At 37.0% G+C, this 13559-nt stretch overlaps 2 protein-coding genes across 4 annotated transcripts in view; both read right to left on the bottom strand.

The window, feature by feature from the left end:
* Positions 1-4155: 4155 nt before the first annotated feature.
* On the bottom strand, positions 4156-8084 carry LOC107665516 (hematopoietic SH2 domain-containing protein homolog). The gene is made up of 6 exons (XM_016456426.1): positions 7627-8084; positions 6855-6994; positions 6607-6696; positions 6324-6489; positions 5606-5839; positions 4156-5035 (listed from the first exon to the last, which is right to left on the bottom strand). The coding sequence occupies exons 2-6, from the start codon at positions 6977-6979 to the stop codon at positions 4514-4516; spliced, it is 1137 nt and encodes a 378-aa protein (XP_016311912.1). The 5' UTR covers positions 6980-6994; positions 7627-8084; the 3' UTR covers positions 4156-4513.
* A 402-nt stretch (positions 8085-8486) lies between these two features.
* Positions 8487-13559, bottom strand: part of tpm4a (tropomyosin 4a) — a 14236-nt gene continuing 9163 nt past the window's right edge. For 2 of the 3 annotated variants that reach the window (XM_016456423.1, XM_016456425.1), the window contains 7 exons: positions 13449-13559; positions 12621-12738; positions 12467-12537; positions 12290-12365; positions 12011-12073; positions 11848-11917; positions 8487-9068 (listed from right to left, as the gene is read on the bottom strand). In XM_016456423.1, the coding sequence (XP_016311909.1) occupies positions 8986-9068; positions 11848-11917; positions 12011-12073; positions 12290-12365; positions 12467-12537; positions 12621-12738; positions 13449-13559 (592 nt within the window). In that variant the 3' untranslated portion in view covers positions 8487-8985. Of the gene's footprint in view, positions 9069-9796; positions 10003-11847; positions 11918-12010; positions 12074-12289; positions 12366-12466; positions 12538-12620; positions 12739-13448 lie in introns of those variants that run through there. The other variant, XM_016456424.1, reaches the window with a different exon arrangement.

Raw genomic sequence — 13559 nt, forward strand, 5'->3', positions numbered from 1 at the left:
CGGGTTTCGAACAACACGAGGGTGAGTAATTAATGACAGAATTTTAATTTTTGGGTGAACTAACCCTTTAATTGAGTACTCATTATTGCTCACAAAACCCTACTTAGGGTAAAAATAGCAAAAATAATTAAGAACTTTGAGGTAAACATTTGCAAATCCTTACGTTTTTCTTCAGGGTAGAGAAGTGTTAAAAAAATGATTGCAGCTATATTTATTATTATATTTATGCTTAAATACTCAGTTTTGTATATTATAGTGAAATAGTGTTATTACAAAAGTAATATTCCTTATTTCCATCCTGCCACTAGAGGTCACTCGATGACCAACAAACACATTAGGCTACTATGTTTACGGAATTACAGTGTTTACAAAACTGACAAAAATACGTTTTCTATGTGTTTGTGTACAAATAATTGTTTCTTTTCTATGTGGTTTCCTCAAAAAAGTACATCCATCTTCTTGTTTCTGTTTCCTGTCTAATCTCTCTCCTATATGTGCCGGCTCATTAATATTCAACATACGATTACCATACTGGGCAGAAATGATAATTTAAAAAGCACCATCTATTAAGTTCAGGATATCTCTGGTCTAAAAAGTTACTAATAACTACAAAATAAATACTTGTTCTATTTTTTCTTAAGAAGAGTATACTAGTCACTATTGGAATAAGAACTAGTATCTAATGAATACTAATAGCATCTACTACCTTTACAAAAGACACTAGTACCTAAAAAAATAAGCACTAGCTAAAGAATAAGCACTAGTACCTAATGAATAAGTACTAGTACCATGAAAATAGATAGCCTATTAGTACGGCGTATAGATTAAATGTTAAAACGCCTTTCCATACACCTAACTTTAGTGGCAAAGAATGAATTAGAATTTTCATTCAGACCAACGCGAAAAGACCAACAAGTGGGCGGGCATATGCTGTTTCATGTTGACATCAACATGAAACGGCTTGGGATTCGTTTTAAAAACGACTCGTTTCTATACTTTATACACGGTGCACTTTCAGATTTAAAACTTTGCAGGATGTTTTCATTCACTTAGAGCTGTGTTACACGCTGCATGAACGATAATTTTCAAAAATCCATAATAGGGGGACTTTAATGAACGAGTTCACAACTTAAAACTTTATCTTAGAACCAACAGACCATTGTGTGATATAATGTTGCATGTGAAGTGAAACATACCTCTCCATTTGGCCATGTGAAGACACCAATACCATGCTTCAGGTTATTCACGAAATCCCCCTCATATTTACATCCATCCGGCCATTCCTGAATCCCATGTCCATTTCTTTTATTAAAACTATCCCTTCCCCACATGACTGTTTATCCTTCTTATTCAGTTAATATCATAAACTCTTATTAGTCAGAGCGCGGCTTCTAAGTGCGCTAGGAAATACACTTTATTGTTTAACTTCGGGTGGTTACCATGACGACGCGAGTCTCGTCGTAAATGTTTGCGCCTGGCATCTGTCAGGCGAAAATAAAGTCTTCATTAAATTAACGGCAAATAAGCTGGTACCTCTGTAAGATAACTGGTACTCCAGATGGTCTATTCATGACAAAATATACATAACAAAGGCCGGCGACCCGCTTCAAATAAACACGTGTCTCTCGTTGGTTTGTTTTTGTTTCAAGTGGCCTGCTGTAGTAGTTAAACACCGCGCAACTAAGCAACCGCGACGACACAGGGGCACGCGCTAGCTGCTCTTTCTCGCTCGTTCTCACACACAAGCCCACACACATCCATATCTGATAATAATATCTGTTTAAATAACTTACTACATAATTAATCTATGTTTTCTTGACTTTGACGGCTGTCAGGTATGCAGCAATGCAGCTCGTGCGCAAATACGACACATGATACGCGCCAGGTTATACATTACAAGTGGCTGAACACACCTGAGTGGCCTTACAGCGAGATCTAATTAAGAATCAAGGATCTTCTGAGACTATCGGATAAAGATTTTTTTTAAAGTTGGTTTGGTGGTTTTAGGTCAATTTTGATGGTTTTAGTGGGATTTTGGGTGCTTGTTACCAGCTAAATCACCTGAAAACCAGCCTGGAAGACCAACTAAACCATCATAAACCAGCTACATGATGGAATGTAAATATTTGTAATAAATGTTGTATTTTCCCCATTAATTGTGTGCCGCTTAGTGCTAATTATTGTGGGAATGTTCTAAAATAAACATAAAAAACATTCCTATTTCAATATAACCAATATTATAATAAAATATACAATCATAGCCTAAAATTATCATACAGTGCATAAATCTATTAAAATATTTAATATAATTAAAGGCTAATCAACACAATTCTAAGTGTGCTACACACGAGTGGCTGGACAAACCACCTGTATTAACACACTCTTTTTTTTCTCTCTGTATGTACCAGACACTTTTTATAAACATTCAGTTACAAGGACTTAACAAGAATAACAAATGTTTACTTGCGAATGCACTACAAATCATACTTCACTATTTGCTTCTTACCCTTAAATACCTCTTTTGCACAATATAATGTACAGTCATTATGTAAAGTTGTAGTCTGTTTTAGTACTTGTATAGTCCGTTTTAGATTATGTGTATGTATAGTCAATTATTTATAATACACCAGGGCTCTCAAGTTATAGCAAAAGTTGGAGTGAGATTAGGGGAGGGGCCACTTAAAGGGGAGGAGTCACACAAAGGGGAGGAGCCATTCACATATTTGCAGCACCCAATTCTCTCAAGTTTTCACTAGCAGTTCAATTTTACCTATTGTTCATAATTAACCTGAACAAATAGAAATGATAACAACCGGTAAATCACAACTGGTAAATCTGATAAAAAGCAGACAAATCCATCCAAATAAAATAAACAGGTTTATGTACTTCAAAAATGCAAATGTATCAAAAATAAAAAGAAATTTGGCCACAAACGAGCCAACTGAAGAGCAGTGCTCAATGTACATACTGTACACATAAAGTATAGATATACATTTCACCGTCATGATAGATGATAGCGTTCCGTCCAGAGCCAAACTGTTCCTAGTTTTGGTTTTGTTCAAGCCCACCATGGAGAACACTCTCTCTGCATCTGCATTTGAGTGGGGAAGCCACAGTGCTTTAAGTGAGTAGCAGGACAAGTTATCCCTTATGGCGTGAGAGCGTATGACCGGATTGAAATGCGTGTGTCTCACGGTGAATGCGTAAGACTTGAGAGCCCTGATGCACTATAGTTAGATTACCGCTTTCAGTAAGTTAGCAATGTATAGGTTTAAAAAATTGTTTATGTCTAGTGTTGTATGTTTATATTTATGTTTAACTATGTAGCACCGTGGTCCTGCAAGACACGACATTTCATTCCACTGTATGTCCACACATTTAGCGGAATGACAATAAAGTCAAGTCAAGTCAAGTCACCTTTATATAGTGCTTTTAACAATACAGATTGTGTCAAAGCAGCTTTACAGTATCAAAATAGGAAAATAGTGTGTCAGTGCAAAAGGACAATAGTAAACACTCAATTGTCAGTTAAAGGCAGTTCATCATTGAATTCAGTGATATCATCATTCAGCTCAGTTCAGTTTAAATAGTTTCCGTGCAATCAAGTCGACAATATCGCTGGAGATTAAGTGTCCCCAACTAAGCAAGCCAGAGGCGACAGCGGCAAGGAACCAAAACTCCCATCGGTGACAGAATGGAGAAAAAACCTTGGGAGAAACCAGGCTCAGCTTGGGGGGCAGTTCTCCTCCGGCCAGACGAACCCGCAGTTTGTTCCATGCTGCAGCAAAGTCAGATTGTGCAGAGGACTCATCTGGTTCCGTGGTCTTGTCCCGATGGCCGTCTAGGTCTTCACTGGGGATCTGTCTCCGGGGCTCATCTAGTTGTCCTGGTCTCCGCTGAAATTCAGGGCTGTAGAGGTCGTCTCTAGGTGAAAAAGCTCGACTTGACAACAAACAGCAAATACTTGTCTTAGGTCTAATTTGATGGTTTCAAAGGGGTTTTCGTCACTTGTTACCAGCTAATCCAACTGAAGACCAGCCTGGAAGACCAGCTAAACCATGACAAACCAGCTTCAACCTGCAAAATGATGAACAGAATCATGCACCACAGAATTTACATGGTATTCCAAGGTATTTGGAAGAAATAACATGTTAATTCTTGTATCACCTGTACATTTATTGACCAACTGCAGTAAAAAGCTCATATTTACAATGTTTTTTTTTTGTTTTTTTTCTGATATGTAAGGAGCCAGATTTTAGGAAGTATAATCCAGAAGTATATTCAAATTCATGCCCACAGGCACAACACGCTCTGTCATCATTATATTAAAATATTTTGCCATGTCCAACAGGTTTTTCCAGATGACAAACCTCTGTTCAGAATGTGTTGAGTCAGAAATTGAAATGCAGCATAGTGAAAAAGAACATCACAACAAAGAGACTAAAGTTGTCACGTTATTCAATGACAATAAAACAAATGCTCTGAGTAAAACCACCCATCTTTATGTTTTTATCTAGTAACCAGGTGCAAAAGGAGGTGGATTCAAGTACTCCAATGGTAATTGTCTATCTGCGAAGTTGGGAATCCCATCAGATGCCCGACGGCCTTCAACTGTGGATTTTTCAGGTAATTCCTGATAGTCATTTTCCTCCAGTTGTGTAGGGTTCACGTTACTACTCTCCAAAGCAGAAAAAGTTGAATTTTCCTGACACACATCTTGAACAATCTCCTCATACATGTGCTCCTTGGAGCGGTTCTTTTTAAGCTTTTTCTTAATTTGCGCCAGGCCCATGACCACCGGTTTCAATGGTTGTTGTTTTTTTTGTTGGATACGGCCTTCGACAAGTGTGTTGGGTGGGATTTGATGTCTGTCAGAGCTTACCGGCATCAACCCTTGCAATCTGTCAGCCTCTGCGGTGGCTTGCGGGTGATTTGGCAAGCATGCTCTGGGCGGTAACTGTGGTGGCATGTCGTCAGTTGGTGGTTTGGATGTAAATATTGTTCTAGGCTTTGGAATGGGCTTTGTGGGCTGATCCTGAAATATAAAAACACATTATTAGATTTTTAACAACCTGTTTCTTAATTCACAATATTATAAATCACACAAAAAAAAAGTTCCTTTTAAACAAATAGTTCACACAGAATTTATCCAAGATGTAGATGAGTTTGTTATGAACAGATTTGGAGAAATTTAGCATTACATCACTTGCTCACCAATGGATCCTCTGCAGTGAATGGGTGCCATCAGAATGAGAGTTTCTTACAAACATGCAGCTTTTCAATTCACAAGATATTAACTGATGGACTGAAGTCGTGTAGATTACTTGTGGATTATTGTGATGTTTTTATCAGCTGTTTGAACTCTCATTCTGACGGCACCCATTCACTGCAGAGGATCCATTGGTGAGCAAGTGATGAAATGCTACATTTCTCCAAATCTTTTATGAGGAAGAAACAAACTCATTTAAATCTCGAAAGGGCCTGAGGGTGAGTACATTTTTTAGCAAATTTTCATTTTGGGGTGAGCTATTCTTTTAACTACAATAAAATTATATAATTTGTAATTTTATTAATATAATTATATAATCTGTTGATGTTGTATTACCGTGCTCTGTAGATTCAAAGAGCTCATTTCTGTCTCCAAGCTGATATACAGTCTCGCAGAAGGACTTGTAGGTGGCGTAAATGATTCGTTTTGGAGCGGCGAAGTTGGGTTGTGTTCAGAAATATTTGAATGAGTTGTATGTGTTGGAGTTGAAAAATGTATCCATTCAACCTGTCCAGGGTTTACATCTTTCTTTCCAGGAAACAACAACTCAACGTAGTTATTTTTGCCACCCTGCACACAAATGAGACCACAAAAAAATGCTCAAGGCCAGATACAGTATACCAGAGCCACATATTCAAAGATTATGAATAATGTTGATGGTGAAAATAAACTGACTATTTCCCCTATCATGCTGTTGATGGGGTAAACAACATATTTATACTATTTAACAATGCAAAAGTGTACAAAACTTAATATAATTTTTGTGACGTCAAAATCTTTGTAATTGTTATAAGACACTGTGACTATATTTTTTTGATTTATATAATATATATTTTTATACTGTATTATTACAGAATTTTATAAATATGTGTGTGTCATAACAGCTTAAGGCTGTCAAGAAGGAACATGATAGCCAGTTTGGTAGTGGTCCATGATTATCTACCAGCTCGACTGATTGACGTCTATTTGGTTCATCTTGATGGATAACCATAACCAACCTGTTTGTGGTATATCTAGAAACAACAAGCTAGCAATTGCAAGTGTAACTCTATACCTGTTCGCAGGCCACAGTGAGCAAGTCATTGTAGGGGAGAATGGGGTTTCTGCGATGAAAGGCCACCAACTCATGGAGGGAAGAGAAGTGTGTCTTTTCTCCCACTATAATATACTGGTTATCTGGCAAGACGCCAATCATGAAGTGTCTGCAGCGATCTTCAGCTCTAGGAGAAAGATTTATATTGATTCGTGGACTCATTCATGTACAGTACTTGTACATCAAACTTCCTTATAATTAAGTTTATTGACTGACAACAATGGCCACATTGACACAGACTTACCGATAAGATAATGTATAACCCACTCTGCTCTCGCTAACACGAATGAGGAAGTAACCAAAAGGTTTGCACATCAGCATGTCCTCCGCAGCCCTACAATACAGAAATATTTAATCTGACAGGTATCAGTAACCTGATTTTCTGCTCTATGATGTCATTGTGTTCATGATAAGACATAGTCTGAGAATTCAAGCACATATTTCAGAGTCTGTCTGCTTAGTTTTGTTATAGTACAGTATTCGATCCATTACTTCCTGGATATTATTCCATGGATCCATTCTGGAACAATTCCGTTCTTCAAAATGCAGCTGCGCTGGAATTCAGTGAACCAGTCGAATGCTGCATTACTGCTGTCATGCGGTAAAGGCACAGCCATGACATCCAGTTTGTCCTAAAGGCACAAATAATTTGATGGAAAAATGCACACTTTTAATAAAATGAATGTAGGCCAATGACATTAATTTTGTCTGGAGTTATTAAAGTATTTAAAAATACATTAAAATAAAATACATTCAGACAATGAATTAAATACAGCACTTCTATGATGAACATGTTTTCAACATCTAAATTCAAATAATTTTCTTTCTTTTTTTCAATCTAGGTGAACTGTCCAGAGATTAGAATAAACAATATTGTCAACAAATATAAATAAACAAGTAAATAAATAAATAACTACATTCATGTACATGCATGCATACATAAGGATTACAAGTGAATTTAAATTAAATTATATCAGAACGTAGGCTATCACATATAGGAAGTTATAAATATTTAAAATTTGTCAAATTGATCAGCAGTTTTATGACTCACAAAATCTTGATTATAACCAAACTTGTTTAATGTGGATTTAACAAAAAAGGATGTTTCATTTCGTTTAGCGCGCTTATTTGCACATATTAAAACATTACAGTCTATATTCTAAGAAACACATAGTTGACGTAAAGGTGTTTTAAAAAGACTGCCGCTATTATAAACAATAATACAGACAGAAAAAATTGAATGTTTTCATAACGCATAACTCACCTGCCGAGTCACACGGTATAGTCACCTGTTAAAACTGTTTTTTTTGGGTGTGGTTTAAACAAAAGGTCAACAACACATTTCAGATTATGAACTATAAGCATTTATAGATTTGTAGTCATCAGTCGGTTTCTGGTGAAAACATATGATCAGTTTACACACGAGTGTAGTTGATTTGTGCGCGGACTATGGCGTATGACTTGATATAATGAATATTAATTACGTCCTGTTCACTTTCCTGGACCGTCCAGTAACACAGCCTAATTAATATTCATAAGGCAAATGTCGCAGTCATTCAGCAAATCAAGAAGGCCTGCTCGACATAACGTAATTAATATTAATTAGTGTAGGCTTCCGCTAGTTTTCCTACGCTCAGCAAATCAGGTAGGTCTGCTCGAAGAACGTCACATAACGTACTTAATAATTTATGAGCAAAGCCTTCGCTGTTGTTGGATTCATATATTCACGCAATGAACAGGTCTGGACGATTCAATTATCATTTTTTGTGCTTCGTTTTGTGTCAGATGGTCATATACTGATACTCATTTACCCTAAGTGCCAAATGTTTTTCACAGAAATAAAAATAGGCAGAATCGAGTCAACTTTATAACCATAACTTAGAAGTATGTAAAATATGAAGCTTAGCATGTTGTTCATGTAACTGGACTGTTCTGGACAATAATCAAACACAAAGAGACTTTTTATAAAAATTTATTACACAGAAAGCGGAAAAGAAACGTTTGCGGCATTTTGAAATAGCCTACTCATTTGACAGGGGGAAAAAGCAACAACGCATTCACAGAAATCACTTTTCTTTGGTCTTTGTTTGGTCCCCATTTTGTGGTGGTTGCACAAAATGTATCTTTGATATATAGGCCTAACCATGGTACTGTGGTGCACGTCAAAAACAACATGGCATTATCAATTGAGTAATGTAGCTACTGCAGTGCGTCATGTGGCCAGTAGATTGAGCGTATGATGTACATATGAAACGCTGAAATGAAGCACCATCATTAATGTTTTCATTTGACCTGGAATACATTAATAGCGCAACTGGAAGTGAATTTAACATTAACACATTTAACATATTCACTTTCCATGTGGTATGCCATTAATTAAACTACTTATAATGTTGTTTCAGTGGGAAAACTCGAATATAGCACCTCAGGTTGTTTTTGGCTATTTTTTGGAAGTAGCGATATCGAGCCAAATTGGATAAAAGAGCAAAAAGAATACCTCAGATCAAAAATTAAATTATTAGCATATTCTGTGAGAAAATAGGGCTCAATAGCTTGCGAGTTGGAATGAAGGAGAGTATTTGTGGAATGTTGTACGATGGACGTTGTTCTCTCTCATCGTCTCTTATAAGCTGTTCAGCTCCTGAAGTGTCTGATCCAGCACTTGATGCATTCCGAGGTTTTCTTCTTTTGCAGAAGATAATTTTTCTAAAAGCAAAAATGAAAATAATTAGTCAGACGATACTGCTACTGCACACACGTTAAAATAAGCTTACAGACTTAGTTTAGTGCACTTCATCCACAACCACACTATAGTAAAAACACAATTTTTTTTGCTTGCATTAAATGGTCATTGTCAGTAATAGTATTAAATTACAATGAAGTGTACGTCTAAAGAAGAACTTTTCTAATGTGAAGATTAGTAAAATAAATTAGAGGTATAAGTGGGAAATCAGTCAGAATTGAAATGTAACCTCACCTTTGTGGTCATGAGAATATTATATGTAAGGAGTAGGAAACTTTTTTTTTTTTTTAAATATTACAATGTTTGTAATATAGTTAATATTTTTAATAAATGTAGAACTAACTCCATTAACTAACTCCATTATAAGGTCTGAGGTCATTTAGTTACTGAGTCTGATATTGTTTGTGTGTGTGTGTGTGTGTGTGTGTGTGTGTGTGTAAAGGTCCCACATTTCTCAAAGGTTCTCATACTTTTGAGAAATGAATTTCCACGACCAAAGAATTTCAACAAACTTTCCAGTCATTTGTGATTGTAAACACAAATCGGACATCACTACATCTTACAAGCCAATACAATATTTCATCTAGGCCTAAAATTTTCCTTATATTTCCATGTTTTTCATCACCATAGGGACCCCTCCCTATCTTCATAACAAATCATTAACAATGAAAACAGAAGATTGAGAGTCTGAAATGAAACAACAGGAGTGTTTTATTGAGACTAGCGAAGACACATAGAAGAAAATGAAGCAAACATGAAGAAAGTGTCTAGAAATCTGAGATAGCAGGAGGTGCAGAGCGGGACAGAGATGGATCTACAGGGAGGTCATGTCATTGAGAGCATGGTCCAGCTCCTCAGAGATGGCTTTATACTTCAGCTTCTGAGCATAGAGTTCATCTGAAGATCGGCAGGAAAAGCAGTAAAGCGAAGGATGAGAAGCAGCAATGGACAGAAACCAAATGAAAAGAGAGAGACAAGAAGTTAATGGATGTATGAAGACTAAACATGCTATGAAATATCATGGTATACCAGGAACAATGTAAGAAAATCATGTGCAAACCAACAATGACTGTAAAATTTCCATCTGGCCCTGAGAAGATATGCTCCCTAGTTACTTTTACTAGTCATACACTTTTATTAATAAGCAAATGCAGAGTTTGGTCTCATAAAGAGTTGACTTGCGCTGTAGGAAACAGACATACTTCATTTCTCTTGGTACAGAAGCAATACCAGGCTTGTTTAAACTGATTCCATATACTGAGCTGAATATATCATCTTCCAGTGAAAGGTTCAAGCAGTTGAAACACAAGCCTGCTGGAACTCTGACAGAATTGCTCTAAAACAATATGGTGTTGTGTGTTTCAAAAGATTTTATGGCCGTTATATGGACGGGGAGCATGACCTGCCTGTGACCTGTAAAACCCTATCCATGCAAGACTTTTCGACGTGTGCTGCTTCACCACTGGTCATTTCTGAAGGTGAAAAGTTCATTTAGCCACTTCCTTACCTTCACTGAAGTTTCCATAAGAACAGTTTAGTGTGTAGTGTTGTTTTCCAAGTCAAACTATAGTCAAAAGTGACCCTTTTGAAAACATTGTTAGCTACGTCATATAATAGATACGTATATTAAATCTATTTAGGAGTAAAATATCTTTTTATTAATGTTCTATCCATCTGAACAAAGCGATTTGTTAAAATAAACCACCCAAAACCAACAAATCTAGTTTTTATGCCAGTTAATTCTGACTGAATGAAACCATTTGCAAAAACAAACCTCCCAAACCAATCGAATCTAGTTTTTGAACCAGTTCATTCCTTCAGAATGAAGTGATTCACTAAAATGAACCACCCAAATAAATCAAATCTAGTTTTTGAACTAGTACGTTTTTTCTGAATGAAGCGATTCACTAAAACGGACCACCCAGACCAATCAAATCTGGTTTATGAATCAGTTAATTGCTTTTAAACAAAGCCTTTTGTACAGCTGCCCAAACCACTCAAACTAAATTGAATCATCGCCCCCTATGTTTGTGTTGTGCTAATCTTGATTTACTGGAGAAAATATCTCATTCCTGGAAAAGTAACAATGCTTTGAAAACAGCTACTGTGAATTTTTGAAATGAACTATTTGAACAAAGTCATTCTTAACAACAAATCATCCAAAGGAACCGATGCACTGGAATCAGTCAACATGTTGTCACAGCTACAATAGTAGTCATTGCTAATTATGGGAAAAGCTACAGTACAGTGTTTGGAAAACAGATACTTGCACTTCTAGAACATGTAGTTAAGCCAACAGAATCTCTATGTTCTTTTACTTTTACTCTCTTCTAGTGCTGCACGATAAATCGCATGCGATATTTAATGCGCATCTTGTCAGAAAGCCAGTTCTGTAATCAGCGGTAAATCTCCATCACCTGCGTGCTTTCACATTGAGCAGCATTAACTACACAGAGCCGTTGTGCACTGACGAGCTGCGCAAAAAATCGCGTGAATATGAACGTGGTCAGTGCACGACGGATCGGTGTAGTTAATGCTGCTCAAAGTGAAAGCCCGCAGGTGATGGAGATTTACCGCTGATTACAGAACCGGCTTTACTGATAAGATGCGAGTTAAATATCGCATGTGATTTATCGTGCAGCCCTACTCTCTTCCCAATATTGCAAAAGATTTTAAGTTGAACTTTTGGCTCCACAGTAAACTTGCTTAACTCAGTTAACACAAAGATTACTATCTTCGTACCTTCCAGGTCATCGATAGATTTTTCCAGTTTGGCCACTGTCCTCTCTGCAAACTCTGCGCGGGTCTCGGCCTGAAAAACACAATACGGAAGTTGAAAAAAGACATTCGGGATGAGAAAGGGCAGCTTATCTTTGACCCTTGTCTCATTCATTGCCTTCTTTACCTCCTTCAGCTTGTCACTAAGAACTTTAATTTCCTCTTCATACTTGTCTTCTTTTTCTGAGTACTGAAACATGCAAACAAAGACAGACACAGCAAATCTGTATAAACTTTGTATCGCTTTCAGAGCTATTGTGTTGTGAGAACTTTAACTGTAAATTACACACTGTGTCTTTTAGTTTCAAAGCAATTATCGGGCTCTGAAGTCGAGCGATGATTATTATAGAGGTCTGAAATTGTGACTTTGTGAACATTAACAGATAAAAGAGAGATGTTGACTTACTTTCTCTGCCTGAGCCTCTAGGGATTTAAGGTTGTTGGTAACGTTTTTCAATTCCTCCTCTAAATCACTAGCTTTGCTGGAAGTGTTTGAGAAGAAAACAATGGTTTAACTGGTCAAGCAACAAACATTCACATCTTAAAGTGTGAGAACAAAAGTGTGAGAATAGGCAAATGATACCATTCAGCGACTTCGGCTCTCTCCTCAGCTCGCTCCAGCTCCCCCTCGAGAATCACCAGTTTACGGGCCACCTGCAGCAGAGATGACGTTCAGATGAAGAACCTCAAGCTTCACACATCTGGAAGCGTTGTTCCTTCAGGCGCTCGTAACTCACCTCTTCGTATTTGCGGTCGGCCTCTTCGGCGATGTGTTTGGCCTCCTTCAGCTGCATCTCCTGGATCTCCATCTTCTCCTCGTCCTTCATGGCACGGTTCTCGATTACCTTCATGCCTCTGGAGGTGAAACAAGCTGTTAGTGATTAGATCATCAATAGGAGATGTTACTGATGACCTCTTCAGTTAATATGCTGCAGATCAACAAATTCGCTGAGTGTTATTTCATAATAAACAGCATTCCCAGGGTCATGAAATCTGGAAATAGGTTCCGACCAATGAATTTCCATTAACTTTCTGGTTGTTTGTGATTACTGTATAAGATTTTTTTTTTTTACACTGATTCAGATAAATTTGCTAATGAATCATTCAAAACAATTTGTGAACCGGATTGAACAATACATGGAACATTGTGATTTCCATGCATGGAATTTCTGAAAATTCATGGAAAATGTACTTTTAGCTCAGTTCTGAAATATTTAGTATTAATATTTTTAGTTCTTAATATTTATTTAAATGTTAAATGAATATTTAAAATAGTTTTTAAATATTGAAAAAAATATATATAAATAATAAAAGTTGTAAACCAAGAAAAAGGTAGGTAAAACCCTCTTAGAGAACAATAACCTCTCAAACATGGTTAAAAGTAACTACCTTTACTCTTAAAATTATATTTAATTCTGTCACATTGTGCTAGCATCTTATACATTTGCTTGTGGATTGATGAGACGAAGATGTTCTGGTCCACCAGAGCCATGTAGTTTGTACCCGAAGCAACACAGCAATTCATTCCTTCCGCCATTGTTTAAAAATTAAAGGTTTCCATTGACCTCTCGCTCTCGTCTGCTGCTTTCTCCGCCTCTTCCAGTTTCTGCAGTGCAGTTGCCAGCCTCTCCTGAGCCCGATCCAGTTCCTCCTCCACCAGCTGAATCCTGCGGTTC

Source organism: Sinocyclocheilus anshuiensis, unplaced genomic scaffold (assembly GCF_001515605.1).
Source record: "Sinocyclocheilus anshuiensis isolate Anshui unplaced genomic scaffold, SAMN03320099.WGS_v1.1 scaffold543, whole genome shotgun sequence".
In the NCBI taxonomy this organism is placed as follows: Eukaryota; Metazoa; Chordata; class Actinopteri; order Cypriniformes; family Cyprinidae; genus Sinocyclocheilus; species Sinocyclocheilus anshuiensis.

Excerpts from the sequence above, each read along its gene's own strand:
- LOC107665516 (XM_016456426.1), bottom strand. The coding sequence starts at position 6,979 with ATGGCTGTGCCTTTACCGCATGACAGCAGTAATGCAGCATTCGACTGG. Across the intron at positions 6,490-6,606 it reads GGTTATACATTATCTTATCG|AGCTGAAGATCGCTGCAGAC; the intron begins GTAAGTCTGTGT and ends TCTTTCTCCTAG. Across the intron at positions 5,036-5,605 it reads CTTTGAATCTACAGAGCACG|GATCAGCCCACAAAGCCCAT; the intron begins GTAATACAACAT and ends TTTATATTTCAG.